Source organism: Oryza sativa, chromosome 9 (genome assembly GCF_034140825.1).
Source record: "Oryza sativa Japonica Group chromosome 9, ASM3414082v1".
Lineage (NCBI taxonomy): Eukaryota > Viridiplantae > Streptophyta > Magnoliopsida > Poales > Poaceae > Oryza > Oryza sativa.
In genome coordinates, this window is record NC_089043.1 from 21,540,050 (window position 1) to 21,554,180 (window position 14,131).

A 14,131-nucleotide genomic window follows, 5' to 3' on the forward strand; every position below is an offset into this window, starting at 1 on the left:
CGGCACTTCCGGCCGTACAAAGCTTCAAACGGTGCCATCTGTAGACTGGCCTGGTAGCTGTTGTTGTACGAGAATTCCGCGTATGGCAAGCTTTTGTCCCAAGCTCCACCAAAATCAAGAGCGCAAGCTCTCAACATATCCTCCAAGATTTGATTGACTCGCTCGGTCTGACCATCAGTTTGCGGGTGATAGGCCGTGCTGAAATTCAAACGGGTCCCCAATTCTTCCTGCAGTTTCTGCCAAAACTTTGAGGTGAACTGACTACCTCGGTCGGATACTATTTTCCTGGGTACCCCATGCAAACACATGATCCTTGCGAGGTACAATTCTGCCAGTCTCTTTCCCGTATAGGTGGTATGTACGGGTATAAAGTGAGCCACCTTGGTGAGTCGATCCACGACTACCCAGATTGAATCATGTCCCGATGATGTCCGGGGCAGTCCTGTTATAAAGTCCATTCCAATCTCCTCCCATTTCCATTCCGGGATTTGAAGAGGTTGGAGTAAACCTGCTGGTCTTTGGTGCTCTGCTTTCACTCGTTGGCAAACATCGCAGAGTGCGACGAATTCAGCTATTTCTCTCCTCATGCTGACCCACCAAAATTTTTCTTTAAGGTCTTGGTACATTTTAGTGCTGCCTGGATGAATGGAGTACTGGGTATGATGAGCCTCGGTGAGTATCAGATCCTTCAGTTCCTTGTCGTCAGGTACACACAATCTTTCTCCCATCCAGATGGTGCCATGCTCATCTTCGTGGAAATCCCGAGCCTTTCCGACTCTCATGTTCTTTTTCAGTTCTGCTATTTCCGGATCATTTACTTGAGCGGCTCTAACTTGATCCACGAGCGTAGGCCGTGCCTCCAGAGCGGCTACGAACCCGTGTTCAACAATTCCCACGTTGAGATGCTCAAACTCCTGCCGCAATTCCTCACACATGCCCTCGATGCATAGGGCAGTGCAGTAACTTTTCCGGCTTAAAGCGTCTGCCACCACATTGGCTTTACCCGGGTGGTAGTGAATACTCATGTCATAGTCTTTGATTAGTTCCAACCATCTTCGTTGTCGAAGGTTTAGATCCGGTTGGGTGAAGATGTATTTCAGACTCTTATGGTCCGTATATACTTCGCAGCGGTTTCCAATCAGATAGTGCCTCCAGATCTTCAAAGCATGAACCACTGCTGCCAATTCCAAGTCATGAGTTGGATAATTTCCTTCGTGTGGACGCAACTGCCGCGAGGCATACGCAACCACTCTGCCCTCTTGCATTAGGACACATCCAAGTCCGTGACGGGATGCATCACAATAGACTTGGAAGTCTTTCGTCGGGTCGGGCAGAATCAATACTGGTGCGGATACTAACTTCTTCTTGAGCTCCTCAAAACTCTTATCGCACTCAGCTGTCCATTTAAACTTCTCATCTTTCTTAAGCAACTGAGTCATGGGTCGGGCGATCCTGGAGAAATTTTCGATGAATCGGCGGTAATAACCTGCCAGTCCTAGAAAACTCCGAATCTGCGACACGGTCTTAGGTGGGGTCCATTTGGTAACTGACTCCACGTTCGATGGGTCAACTGCCACACCCTGAGTTGTAATGACATGGCCCAGAAATTTGACTTCCGTCAACCAGAAGTCACACTTGCTGAACTTGGCGTATAGCTGGTGCTCCTTCAACTTCTCGAGTACTAGACGGAGATGTTGTTCATGTTCTTCTCCGGACTTTGAATAGATAAGAATGTCGTCGATGAACACCACAACAAACTTGTCCAGAAATTCCATGAACACTTTGTTCATCAGATTCATGAAGAATGCGGGTGCGTTGGTAAGTCCGAAAGACATAACCGTGCACTCATATAGCCCGTACCGAGTGGTGAAGGCCGTCTTCGGAATATCCTCTTCCCGGATTCTCAACTGGTGGTAGCCTGATCGCAGGTCTATCTTAGAAAACACTTTAGCTCCTTTTAGTTGATCAAATAAATCGTCGATTCGCGGTAAAGGATATTTATTCTTGATTGTGACCTCGTTAAGTGCGCGATAATCGACGCACATCCTCTTCGTCTTATCCTTTTTCTCCACAAAAATGACCGGAGCGCCCCAAGGTGAAGTGCTTGGTCGTATGTACCCTTTCTGCAGCTGCTCATCAACTTGCTTCTTGACCTCTGCTAATTCGTTGGCCGCCATCCTGTATGGTCTCTTGTAAATTGGAGCGGTTCCCGGTGCCAAGTCAATCCGGAATTCAATCTCTCTCTTGGGTGGCATGGTAGTGAGGTCTTCAGGAAACACTTCCGGATACTCGCAGACTATGGGTATATCTTCCAATTTTCTCAAGTTCTTCTCTACGGTGTCCACTGGGATTTCCGTCTCAATCTGATTCAACGAGACCCCTTTCTTTGGCGAGACTAGAGATTTGTACACCACGGTTTCTCCCTTCTCGTTGGTCAAGGTGACTGTGCGACTCGCACAATCGATGACTCCCTTGAACTTGGTCAGCCAATCCATCCCAAGAATGACATCTAGGTCTTTGGATTCGAGAAGAATGAGGTTGGCTAGAAATGGTGACCTTTGAATTTCTATTGTTATAGAAGGGCTGAATTGAACCGAAGTGGAGCTATTCCCTGGGGTATGAACCCGCATCGGTGTGCTAAGTTCCTCTCTTATTAACCCATGCATCCCGACAAATTTCTTTGAGATGAAAGAATGCGTTGCACCAGAATCAAAAAGTACTGTTGCAGGGATTGAGTTAACAGGAAACGTACCCAGTACGACCTCTGGTGCTGCTTGTGCCTCCTCCGCAGACGCGTGGTTGACACGAGCCTGGATAAACCTTGGCCCGGCACGCCTGGGCTTCGGGCATTTGTCAGCGAAGTGGCCAAGCTCGCCACAGTTGAAGCAGGACCCTGGTTTTGCTCCCGTCTCCTTCTTGGCTTGTGCGGGCTGGCCTGACTGTGCCGGTGCCATTGGTGGGCGTGGAGCTGTACCGCGGTTGGGCTGACTTCCATGGTGGTTCTGACTGCCACTAGTGCCCTGGTGGAAGTTGCTAGGGTTGAACGGGCGGTGCTGACGGACGATCATGGTGGTAGGTCCACCCTGTTGCCCGGGAGTGAAGCGCGGCCTCTGGTGACTTCCCTGGGGTGCCCTGAACTGAGCGGCCTTCCTCTTCCTGTCCATCTTGTTGCGTTGATCCTCCTGGCGGATTGCCTTGTCGACCAGCCTCTCAAAGTCAACGTAGTCCCCAGATATCAGTTGGTTGGTCAGCTCATCATCCAAACCCGCCATGAACTTCTCCTGCTTCTCGGCGTCGGTGCGGACATCCTCTGGTGCATATCGCGCGAGGCGATTGAACTCATGGAGGTACTCTGTCACAGTCCTGTTACCCTGATGGAGCGCCCGGAATTCCCTCTTCTTTTGTGCCACGACCCCATCTGGCACCTGTGCCTTCCTGAAGCTACGGCAGAACTCTGCCCATGTGACTTCAGTACCCGGTGGGCGGGTGGCCATGTGGTTGTCCCACCAAGCTGACGCAGGACCCTGAAGCTGGTGTGTGGCGAAAGCGACCTTCTCCTGATCATTGCACTGCAGGAGATTCAGCTTCTTCTCTATCGCATGGAGCCAGTCATTTGCCTCCATAGGGTTGGTGGTGCTGGAGAAGGTGGGTAGCCTGACACGTAGAAACTCCGGCAACTTGGACTGAGGGGGAGGGGGACCAAACTGTTGATGCTGCTGTTCGGCGTGCTGCATCATCCTCTGGTGCATCTGCTGGTGCTGCTGCTGCATCTGCTGCATCATGGCTGCCATCATCTGAGTTTGATGTGCCATAACTTGGGCAAGCGTCGGATTCTCGGGAAGTGGTGGCGGACCATTGCCGGACTCACTGTTGGGGTGCACACCATCAGCGCGTTCTTCACCGTTGCTGCCCTCGCCTGTTGCGCGGCTACCAGTCCTGGTGTAGACCATCTGGAGGGGAAAGCAGACGGGGGAGAAGAAGAAAAACAGATGCTCAAGAGCTAAGCTTTATTATAAAGGAATTAAAACTGCAATTGTTCTGATCTGAATTAAAAACACTTAAAAGAGCAAGCAAACATCCTTATTAAGACAGCCATATCATAGGCACATGATATCGACCGTCGACTGACCCCAAACAAGCAACCTAAACACACAAACTAACAAACAGAAACTAGACAATCGATAAACTAATGGGAAAACGAGCCTAATGCTCGGAACGGCTCCTGCGGTCGGTGGAGTCGAAGGCGTCCTCCTGCTCGTCACCAGGTCCCTCTGAGCGACTCCTGGAGCCTGACAGATCAGTCTCGCCGCTGCCACTGGGAGTAGCAGACAACCAACCTCCGGTACCACTGGCTGGTCCTCTGGCGGCTGATGCTGGAGCGAAGGAGAGAGTGAACGCGGGAGCGGGAGCTGGAGCTGGAGCTGGAGCTGGAGCTGGAGCTGGAGGAACTGCCGGAGCTGCTGCTGCTGGAGGTGGGTTCCTGGGCGCAAGCTGGATGCGCACGGGTGCAGTCGTCCTCTTACGGGGCGTAGTGCGGATCCGGACTCCTCCTGGTGCTGGAAGACCCTTCAACTGAGCATTCTCTTTCTTCAGGCGCGCTATCTCGTCCTTCAGAGCGACGATCCTCATGAGCTTCCCATCATTCAAGGCCTTGGTCGCCTTGTGCAGGTCCGAGTGCATCCGGTCCAATCCCCTCATCACAGCACACATGTGACCGAAGGTGGTGTCGTTCTCGCCAGCTGTCGGACGGAAGGAGCTGACGCCATCACCATGGGCTCGACGGGGGTGGTAGCGGTACGCCGTGTCGTGGAAGATGTAGTCGTGGCGCTCCCGTAACCTGGCCATCATCAAGTAGGCTGCCTCCTGACAGGCATGATCTGCTGTGCCTCCTGACGCCTCAACCGCCATGTTAGCGAGGCAAGTCCCCACGTAGCCATGGACCTCCAAGCGGACACGGTGAGGAAGCTCGCCACTGAGCGGTGGGATGGTCGTGTACTCCGGCGCATTGGGGTAGCCCACCACCAGTGTCATGCGTGCCAGCTCTGCCACGAAGTCGATCATGCCTTCTCCGCGGTGGTTGGGTGGGTGACCGGCCATCTAGAGAAGACAAAGGAGTAGGATCAATGCATGCTCAAATCCAAATTTAAATAAAGCAATAAAAGACTCAAATAAGAGAATCGAACAAGAACAAAATTTTATGCATAGGTCATTTTGCATGAGAGCGAATAAATAAGACAGACTCATATAACGACAAAGTAATGAGAAATTAGATACATATTAATAATAACGAACAAAGCATAAATACCTTGCAACCCATGTTATAGAGCTAGGACCTAATGCATTTCACCCATCAAACCCCAACTGACTGACGAATAAATCCCAATAATTTTACTAAAACCCTAAACTGACTTGCTTTGAAAACAACTCACTTAAACAAGCGACAAGATTTTTCCCTCGAACCACAAGAACAGATCCCAATTTTCCCGGAACAAATCCAATTGCAAAGAACATATGCAATGAAAAGGATTCAGAGGGCTCTTAGGTTTTTCCATTTGGCTTGTCCTACGGTCAAGGTCGGCTCTGATACCAACTTGTCACGCCCAGAAATTCCCGAATAGAATTCCAAGCAGAATGTGCATTAAAATCCCCGTCCAGGACCAGCCGGGGTACACAAACGACAATGTTGACATTCAGATCCACGTCTTACAAATATCATAAAAGTCTTACAAAAATGCAGCGGAAACAAAAGATAACTGGAGCTAAGCCTTGACTAAACTGCAGCGGGAACACCACTCCACAGGCATCCTCGACGGCACGGACGAAGCCTACTCCTCGGGGAAACCTTCATCTGACACATACCCGTCCTCTGGGGTTGGGAAAAGTAGAGCAAGACTGAGTACTACCCACTGTACTCAGCAAGTCATACCGGAATAGGGGTATGATGCAGGGAATTAACAAAGAAGAGCTAGAGTGGTTCATTTGCATAAATACTGGCATTTATAAACAGGAATTTAATGCGAAAACAGTTGTAATAATTAAGCAGTATTAAATATCCGCTGTCCAACGCTAACCCACGTTGCGACAGGCCCAACCATCCACCTAAACTATCCAAGTTCAACAGATTACACTAGGGTGAGACTAATCACGGTGAATCTGGTTGACCGCCCATAACCGCGGGCGCGGCTATTCGAATAGTTTTACTCTGATCAGAGGTGTACAACTGTACCCACAAGACACAGCCCCACGACACGTTTCCGTGCGCCGGCATGCCACCACGACATACCGGAAAGAGGCCGTGACAGGACCCTTCGCATAACCCCCTCTAGCCAAGCACACCACACCTCAGGTTTCACCCCCGTCCCCAGCGGGCAACGGGCAGTCCCCTCTCGTGCCTAGGTGAATCCGGAAGCGACAGAGGCCGTCGCAGGGCCCGCCCCGCTCCATCACGCCCACCCTTGCCTGGATGCGTCGACTAGAGGAAAGCTACACTACAAGCCCAGCCGTTGCCCACGCTGGCTTGTGGTAAGTACGATAAATTCTTCTAGGGCATCCCGCGAACCGGTCCTTAACTGCCATGGGTGCGACCAGCAAAACCATGCACCCACAGCCCACCATGTGATTCATTTTAATTAACCAACACCAGAGCGGTGGTACTAATCCAACATTATCATATAAACCTATAATCTAGGTTTTAAATGAGATCTCCCCATTGTGTGCTAGTTGAACTAAGCATGGCTAAGCAAACCCTAGTCCTAACTCTAATCATGTTATGACCCAAGCTAACAAAGGAGCATGGTATCAAAATAGTATGGCTGTAATAATAGGTAACCATCCCATAGTAATATTGCAAAACAAATGCGGTATTTGAAAGAAAACATTAGGACATTTGCAATATAGGATCAATATGATCAAGTGACAAGCATGACTTGCCTTGCTCTGCTGCTGGAGGGACCTCGGCGACTATCTTGAAGTACACCGGAGCGTCGGAAGAACCGGAATCTAGCGACATACAAAGCAAACATTGCAAACAGGCTATAAGACTACTGAAACAGAGAACAAAACCATTTTTAATGGATTCTACACATTTTTCTTGATTTACTGAGACTTGAATGGGATTAAACGGAGCTCGGATGAATTAGTTATGATTTTTAGAAGATTCACTGTGTTTATTACTATAAAAGAAAAACCTTAAATCATTTATTGCGCAATATTAACCAGGGCTGACGTCAGCACGGAGGGGTGCGGCGCCGACATGCGGGACCCACCGGTCAGCGGCACGGGGAGGAGAGAGGAGGCGTCGGCCCGCGGGCCCACTGTCAGCGGCACGGGAGATGGAAGGGGCGGCGGCGCCACGTGGCGGCCGAACCGACGGCCCCGATCTACCCAAGGGTAGATCGGACGGCGGTGGGAGCTCGCGGCCGGGCGCGCGGGCATGGCGCAAGCCGAACCGGCGACCATGGCGCCGGCGGCGCAGCGCTCACGCGGCGGCGGTGCGCATGCGGCAGCGGCGCAAGGCGACGGCCGACGGCGACCGACCGGCGGCGGAGAGCGGCGGCTAGAGGAGGAGCGGCGGCTACGCAGCTAGGCGGCGACGCGGCGGCTAAACGGTGCGGGAGAGAGAAAACGAGGAGGAGGGCCTTACCGACAACGGTCGACGACGGCGGGCGACGGAGGACGATGGCGACGGCGGGACGAGCTCCGGAACCTCCTAACGAACAAAAGGAGAGGGATTAGAGGGAGAGGGAAGAGCGCGAGAGAGCGAGAGCGCCGGCCGAAGGCGGCGGCCATGGCGTCACTCACCGGCGCACGACGGGGATGGGTCTCCGGCGGCGAACCTCAAAGGGGAAGGGGCGGCCGAGGTAGATCTCGACCCCGCGAATCTAACGGCGGCGACGGCGCAAGACGGCGGCGAGCCTAGCGGCGGCTAGCGGCGGCCGAAGTGGCAAAAACGGCGGCGGCGGGTGGTTGCAAGGCGCGGAGACGATTGGGAGCTCGGGAGGGGTCGGCGAAATGGGGAAAAAGCGAGAGGGGGTGCCGGCGATGCTTAAATAGGGGGAGAGAGGGCCGGACGTGGCCGGAAGAGGCGGGATTCGCCGGCCGACGTGGGGGAGTGGGGAGGAGAGAGAGGCGGGATTCGGTTTTCGAATCCCGGCCATCTCGGGCGCGGGCGCGAGCGGGAGAGAGAGGGGAATGGGCGCGGAGGGCGCGGCGCACGCGCGGACGTGGCCGACGTGGCCCGGGGAAGGCGGAGACGAGGGCGCGGCGGCGGTTTCGGGCGCGGCGGCGCGCCGGGATCGGCGGGAGGAGGGAGACGGGACCGACAGGTGGGCCCCACCTGTCGGCGACCCCGAGAGAGGAGGCGGCGGGCGGCCTGGGCTGCCGGACTGGTCGGGCTGGGCCTCGGCCTGTGGCCGGCCCAGTAGAGAGGAGGGGGAGGAAAAGGGAAATGGGCCGACGGCCCATTTGACAAAAAGGAGGAAAAAGAAAGGAAAAAAGAAAAAGAAAAGGAAAAAGGATTTTTCCCTGGAATTAAAATATTGCTTGCTCAATTTTAATTGGTTGAAAATTATTTCTAGAGCTCTGAAAATTCCACTAAAAATCCTGTTAATGAATTTCGACATGTAGAACTCAAGAAAAATTCCACATGTCCAATCCGATTATTATTTGCATTACTTTCTTAGGGTTTTCTCCTGATTTCACCTGCATTTTCTTGGGGTCATTTGTAAATTCAATTTTTGGCTTGGGAGGAAAACTTCGGGGTGTGACATCACCCAAGAGCTAAAAGTCCACAATTACTCCCTCCAATTGCTCCTCTCTCTCTCACCTTCTTGTTGGCCCCACGTGTCAATGAGTCAAAGATATTCTTGGGAATATCTTTTTCAATACTCCACACATATTTCTCTTTTCTAGAAATTCAATAAATCATTTCCTATATTCCAAATTCCATAAACCCATCCTCTTAATCCGGAGATTCCAATAATTCGTCCCCTCGAGCCCGTACGTCAGTGACTGTCAATAATATTCTTGAGAATATTATTTCTATAAAATTCCATAAACCATTTCTCCTATTCCAGAAACTCCAATTAAACTTCCAAAATTCATATCTTCTCAACCGCTCTTCCGTTTGACTCCGTTCAACTTCCAGTAATTCCGTAAAATTGAGATCTATTTAATGGCACTACTAATTAGTCTAAATAGGATCTTTCGTTTGGTCCTTTGTTTAGGTTTTCGATTGTTTGCGCATAGTTGCGGTTATCGGATTTTCGTCGATCGCGGGTTTTCTCGAAGATTCGTGAAGCTTCGTGAAGACCTTGAGCAAGGCAAGTCACCCTTTGATCAATTGCTCCTATAATTGAAAAGTCATTATTATTTTGTTTGCAACTTGCATTATAGAATCACACACTTAACTTGCTTGGCCTCGGTTTGCATGCCAAATCGACGGACCTACCCAGTAGTCGCACTAATTTCCGTAGGTCGTACTACCCTGATTCCTTGTCGCTCCACCCTTGTGGTACCTCGGTATTCGTGCTCTCTGAGCGCGTATACCAAATATCCCACATACACCGTTGCTTGTCGAAAACTTGGGAAATGGGTTTGTGAAGCCTTCAAAACCTGACATGTGGTGTCGGTGTGTTTGAAAATAAAATGAATTGTGAAAACTCGCGATGCGGGGGTTGTGCCTATGTGGCACTGTCCCGTATTCGCATATAAGGACCGATTCCTGTGGGAAACTCATCGAACATAATCAAAGTGCAACCACAAGGTGGAATGGGACACCCTGGCTAAGTAGCTAGTCGGTTCAGGGAAACCTCGCATGCCAATAGTTGGGAACGCCGGGGCGGGGTCGGTTGGAGCCAAACCGGGTTCCTGGTAAGGCAAGAACGCGAAGCTTGCCAGATTACCGATCGAGGTGGTTGGAGTTTGATTTGTGCACGCCTAAAATGGCCTATGTTTATGTGAGGATTTGATCCTTCTATGTGGCATGAGGTATCCCTGGGTCGGCTTGAGAAAGGCTTTGTCGCGAACCTCTGACACCGGCCAGTGTCTGGAGTAAGTTCGTGTCTTGTGGGTAAAGTGTACCCCTCTGCAGAGGTTAACAAACTGTTCGAACAGCCGTGCCCACGGTCATGGGCGGATGTGAGGTGGTTCCCGTTGCGTAGATTTGTTTGCCTGTGCCTTGTGAAAAGTTGTTGTGGTGTGGGAATCGTAACCAGAATCAGCCTATATGGCAGATGGATGACCTGAGTGGTCAGAAACGAATCTGTGTGATTCGGGATGTCTGCGGGCATCATAGACTAGGCTTCCCGAGTGGAAGCGGATTGTTGTGCTGCTGGGCAGCTGGACTCTGGGAGTCCGAGAAAATGAAAAAGGCTCTGGGAGCCGATTAATCAAGTGGAATGGCTCTGGGAGCCGAGAAGTAATGATCTGACCCGGGAGGTCGGTACGTTACTAAATGAGCTGTTGAAAAGCATCTCTTAAAGTCGAATCGAGACGCAAGTCTCTTTTCGCCCAAACATAGAAAGAAATAAATCACTTAGTGATTTCAAAATGTCTTCAAATAAAAGATTTGCAAAACAACCTTGCCTCTCTTCCAAGCTTGCATTAAACACCTAAGTTCCCGTGACTTGCTGAGTACGAAAGTACTCACCCTTGCTCTATATAAATATATATATATAGTTCCTCCGCCCTGAAGAGAAGATAAGGTGAAGTGAAGATTAGGGTTTCGTCCTGGTTCCCAGCCGTCGCCTGTGGTGTTGGGTGTTAGACCGTTGGTTCCGCTGCTGCTGCTGTTGTTGGTGTTCGCCTCGTCCGTGTCGTCGGTTGTATTCTCGGGCTGTCTGAGCTGCAACCTAAGTTAAGGTAAATAAGTCCTCTATTTATTTTAAGGATTTGCAATGATTCATATTTGTCACCGTGGGTACCAGCACTATGTCCTGGGACTGGTACTGAGATCGCGGTTTCGTAGGAAGCGGTTCGCGCTGTCTTTCCTACGACACGCTCCTATCAGGTGCCGTTGTGCGGCGGTGCCGGATTGGGGTGTGACAAAAGTTTGAAGAAAAAGTTGTAACTTAAACACGACCTAGGTAGTTTTCTTTGTTTTTAATCAAGCAGTAATTTTATACTCCCTCCGTTCCATAATATAAGGGATTTTGAGTTTTTGCTTGCAATGTTTGATCACTCGTCTTATTCAAATTTTTTTGAAATTATTAATTATTTTATTTGTGACTTACTTTATTATCTACAGTACTTTAAGCACAACTTTTCATTTTTTACATTTAAAAAAAAAATTTGAATAAGACGAGTGGTCAAACATTGCAAGCAAAAACTAAAAATCCCTTATATTATGGGACGGAGGGAGTAATTCGTAATCATTCGTCGTACAACCTTTATAATAATCAGGTGTAAGGTATTTGATGTATATGTCTCAATTAATTTCATTATTAAAAGAACCCGTGAAACACATGCCTGAACAGCATAAACAAGTTTCCATCAAGATGGCTAGCGTCGTCCTCCTCGTCGTCTTCTTCTTTTAATACTCCCTCGTTCCCTAAATATTTGATGTCGTTGACTTTTTTAAACATGTTTGACCGTTCGTCTTATTCAAAAACTTTTGTGAATGTGTAAAACTATATGTATACATAAAAGTATATTTAACAATAAATCAAATGATAGGAAAAGAATTAACAATTACTTAAATTTTTTGAAAAAGACGAACGGTCAAACATTTTTAAAAAAGTCAACGGTGTCAAACATTTTGGGATGGATGTAGTATTATGCTGGCATCATCTACTAGACTGATTATGTAGTCATTTGATGGAACATAGTGATGACCACTACCACCGAAGAGGAAACTCTCTTCTGGAGTAATCCCCAAAGAATGTCTTCAGAAATCAGACATCGTCTCAATAGTTATAAAAAAATCTTAACAATTTTAACAGTATTTATACATGATACATGTACAACTCCATAAGTTTCTAACTCTTATAGTTCTTGGACTCAACTCACACGTGAGAAATAATAAAACAAATCCAGCATAAGAATAGTGCCGGTACTAGCAGTACTATTTACATCTGGATTTATCTTTATTATTCCTCAAGATGTAGACCAAATTTGAAGTTGATTCTTACTAGAGTGATAAATGTCACTATACCCTGCACTACCATTCTTTTCTATTTTGTTACAACTATTTCCATTGGTTTGGACAGCAAATGTATACAGGGGAAGAATATCCCGGCAAGATAATCCATTTCCGACCACTTCGTTAAACAAGGCAGGGGTGCGCCGGCACAAATGGTATGTTTGGAGGAGATTTAACTATTTGCCACTTTTAAGATATAGTTATTAAAGATTTATCACTTGATCTATAACATATAAACTCTCACGTATCTATGACATATGATTTCACTGGTAAATTTTTTATCACCACTCGTAAAAATTGCAAATAGTTAATTATTCGTGGACACGATGACACGATGCAGAGAAGTACGGATGACTAATATAGCGATAATATTTCTCTTGGGAGTACAGTTAATGGCCAGCAAGGAAAGCAATCACTCGATCCATGAGCTTGACGGCCTTGCTGCTGCCGTACTTGCGGACGAAGAAGGCGTGGCCCTCGCCTTCTGACTCGAACCAATCCACCTCTCCGCCCCACCCACTTCGCTTCACGGCGTCGTAGTACGCACGTTCCCTTGGTCTTATCGGGTCCTCCGACGCCGCGCAGACCAGCATCCTCTCGCACGCCAGCTTCGTCAGGCTCGGCGCGCCGGCCGCCATGGGGTTCATCCGCGGATCGTCCAGCCCGCCCTTCGCGTCGGGGAAGATGATCGACCACCTCTTCTTGACGCTTTCCCAGAATTCCTCCGGCTCCCCTTCCATCCTCGTCTCGCCGCAGAACGAAGGGTGGAGCAAGATTGTGCCCTCTATGCGCGCCGGTACCGCGGCGTCCAGGCCACGCACGCCCACGGCGATGGTCATGTTGTGGGCTATGTTCCCGCCAGCGCTGACGCCGGCCAAGAAGACTCGGCCGGTGTCGCCGTGCTCGGACAGCCATGGGTCGGCCCCGGACAACGCCCAGTTGAGCGCCGCCCAGGAGTCGTCGTACGCCGCCGGGAGCAGGTGCTCGGGAGCGAGGCGGTAGTCGACGGAGACAGCGATTAAACGGGCCCTGGCGACGATATCGTTGATGTTGCGGTGGCGCTTAGGGCAGCTAGCTGACCCGACGACGAAGTAGCCGCCGTGGAAGAAGACGAGGATGGGGAGCTTCGTCTTGCCGTCGTCATCGGTAGCAGCCTGGATGAGTGGTAGGTAGAGGCGCACGAAGACGCCGGTGACAGCGTCGATGACGACGTCTTTGGAGGTGACGCCGGTGTCGGCGTCGAAGCCGGCGGGCACGGTCTCCATGTCGCCGGTACGGTCGGCGTGGCCATCCTTGTATAATCGGAAGCTACCGGCGTCGACGAGGATCTCGCTGCTGCTCGAATCCATTGCGCAGCTCCCTTCAAGAAAGGTAGTAGCTCCCAAATCGAGCAACGAGAGAGTGGTTTTGTGTGGTGCAGGGCAAATTAATTAGCACCGCATCCCACATTTATTCTTGAGCGGCAACCATATTCTCAACCATAATAATGCTATCATTATAGACAACATTAGAAAAATAAGACTCACATACCAGTGATTATATTGATAGTGACATTATGATAGAGGATCACATATGGTTATACCAACCATCTAAATCATTGTTTGCAACTTCCCACTTAGAATTATATTGGTACTGTAGTACTCATCTGTTTATATATATATATATATATATACATATGTACATATATATATGTATATATATATATGTACATATGTATGTATACATATGTATGTACATATGTATATATACATATATATATGTACATATATATATATATACATATATATACATATATATATATATATATATATATATACATATATATATATATATATATACATATATATATATGGTGTTCTTTATTTTAAAATACTAGCAAAATACTCATGCTTTGCTATGGGTAAAAGAAAATATATTATAATATGTCATAGACAAAATATATTTTCATCAAATATCAGTATCACTTGTTCGCTTATTTAAATATATATAGCA

General features: G+C 49.0%; 1 protein-coding gene across 1 annotated transcript; it reads right to left on the reverse strand.

Moving 5' to 3' along the window:
- Nucleotides 1-12,400: 12,400 nt before the first annotated feature.
- On the reverse strand, nucleotides 12,401-13,779 carry LOC4347255 (tuliposide A-converting enzyme b1, amyloplastic). Its single transcript, XM_015755372.3, has one exon. It carries the CDS (start codon nucleotides 13,486-13,488, stop codon nucleotides 12,529-12,531), a length of 960 nt encoding a protein of 319 aa, XP_015610858.1. The 5' UTR covers nucleotides 13,489-13,779; the 3' UTR covers nucleotides 12,401-12,528.
- Between the last annotated feature and the right edge of the window lie 352 nt (nucleotides 13,780-14,131).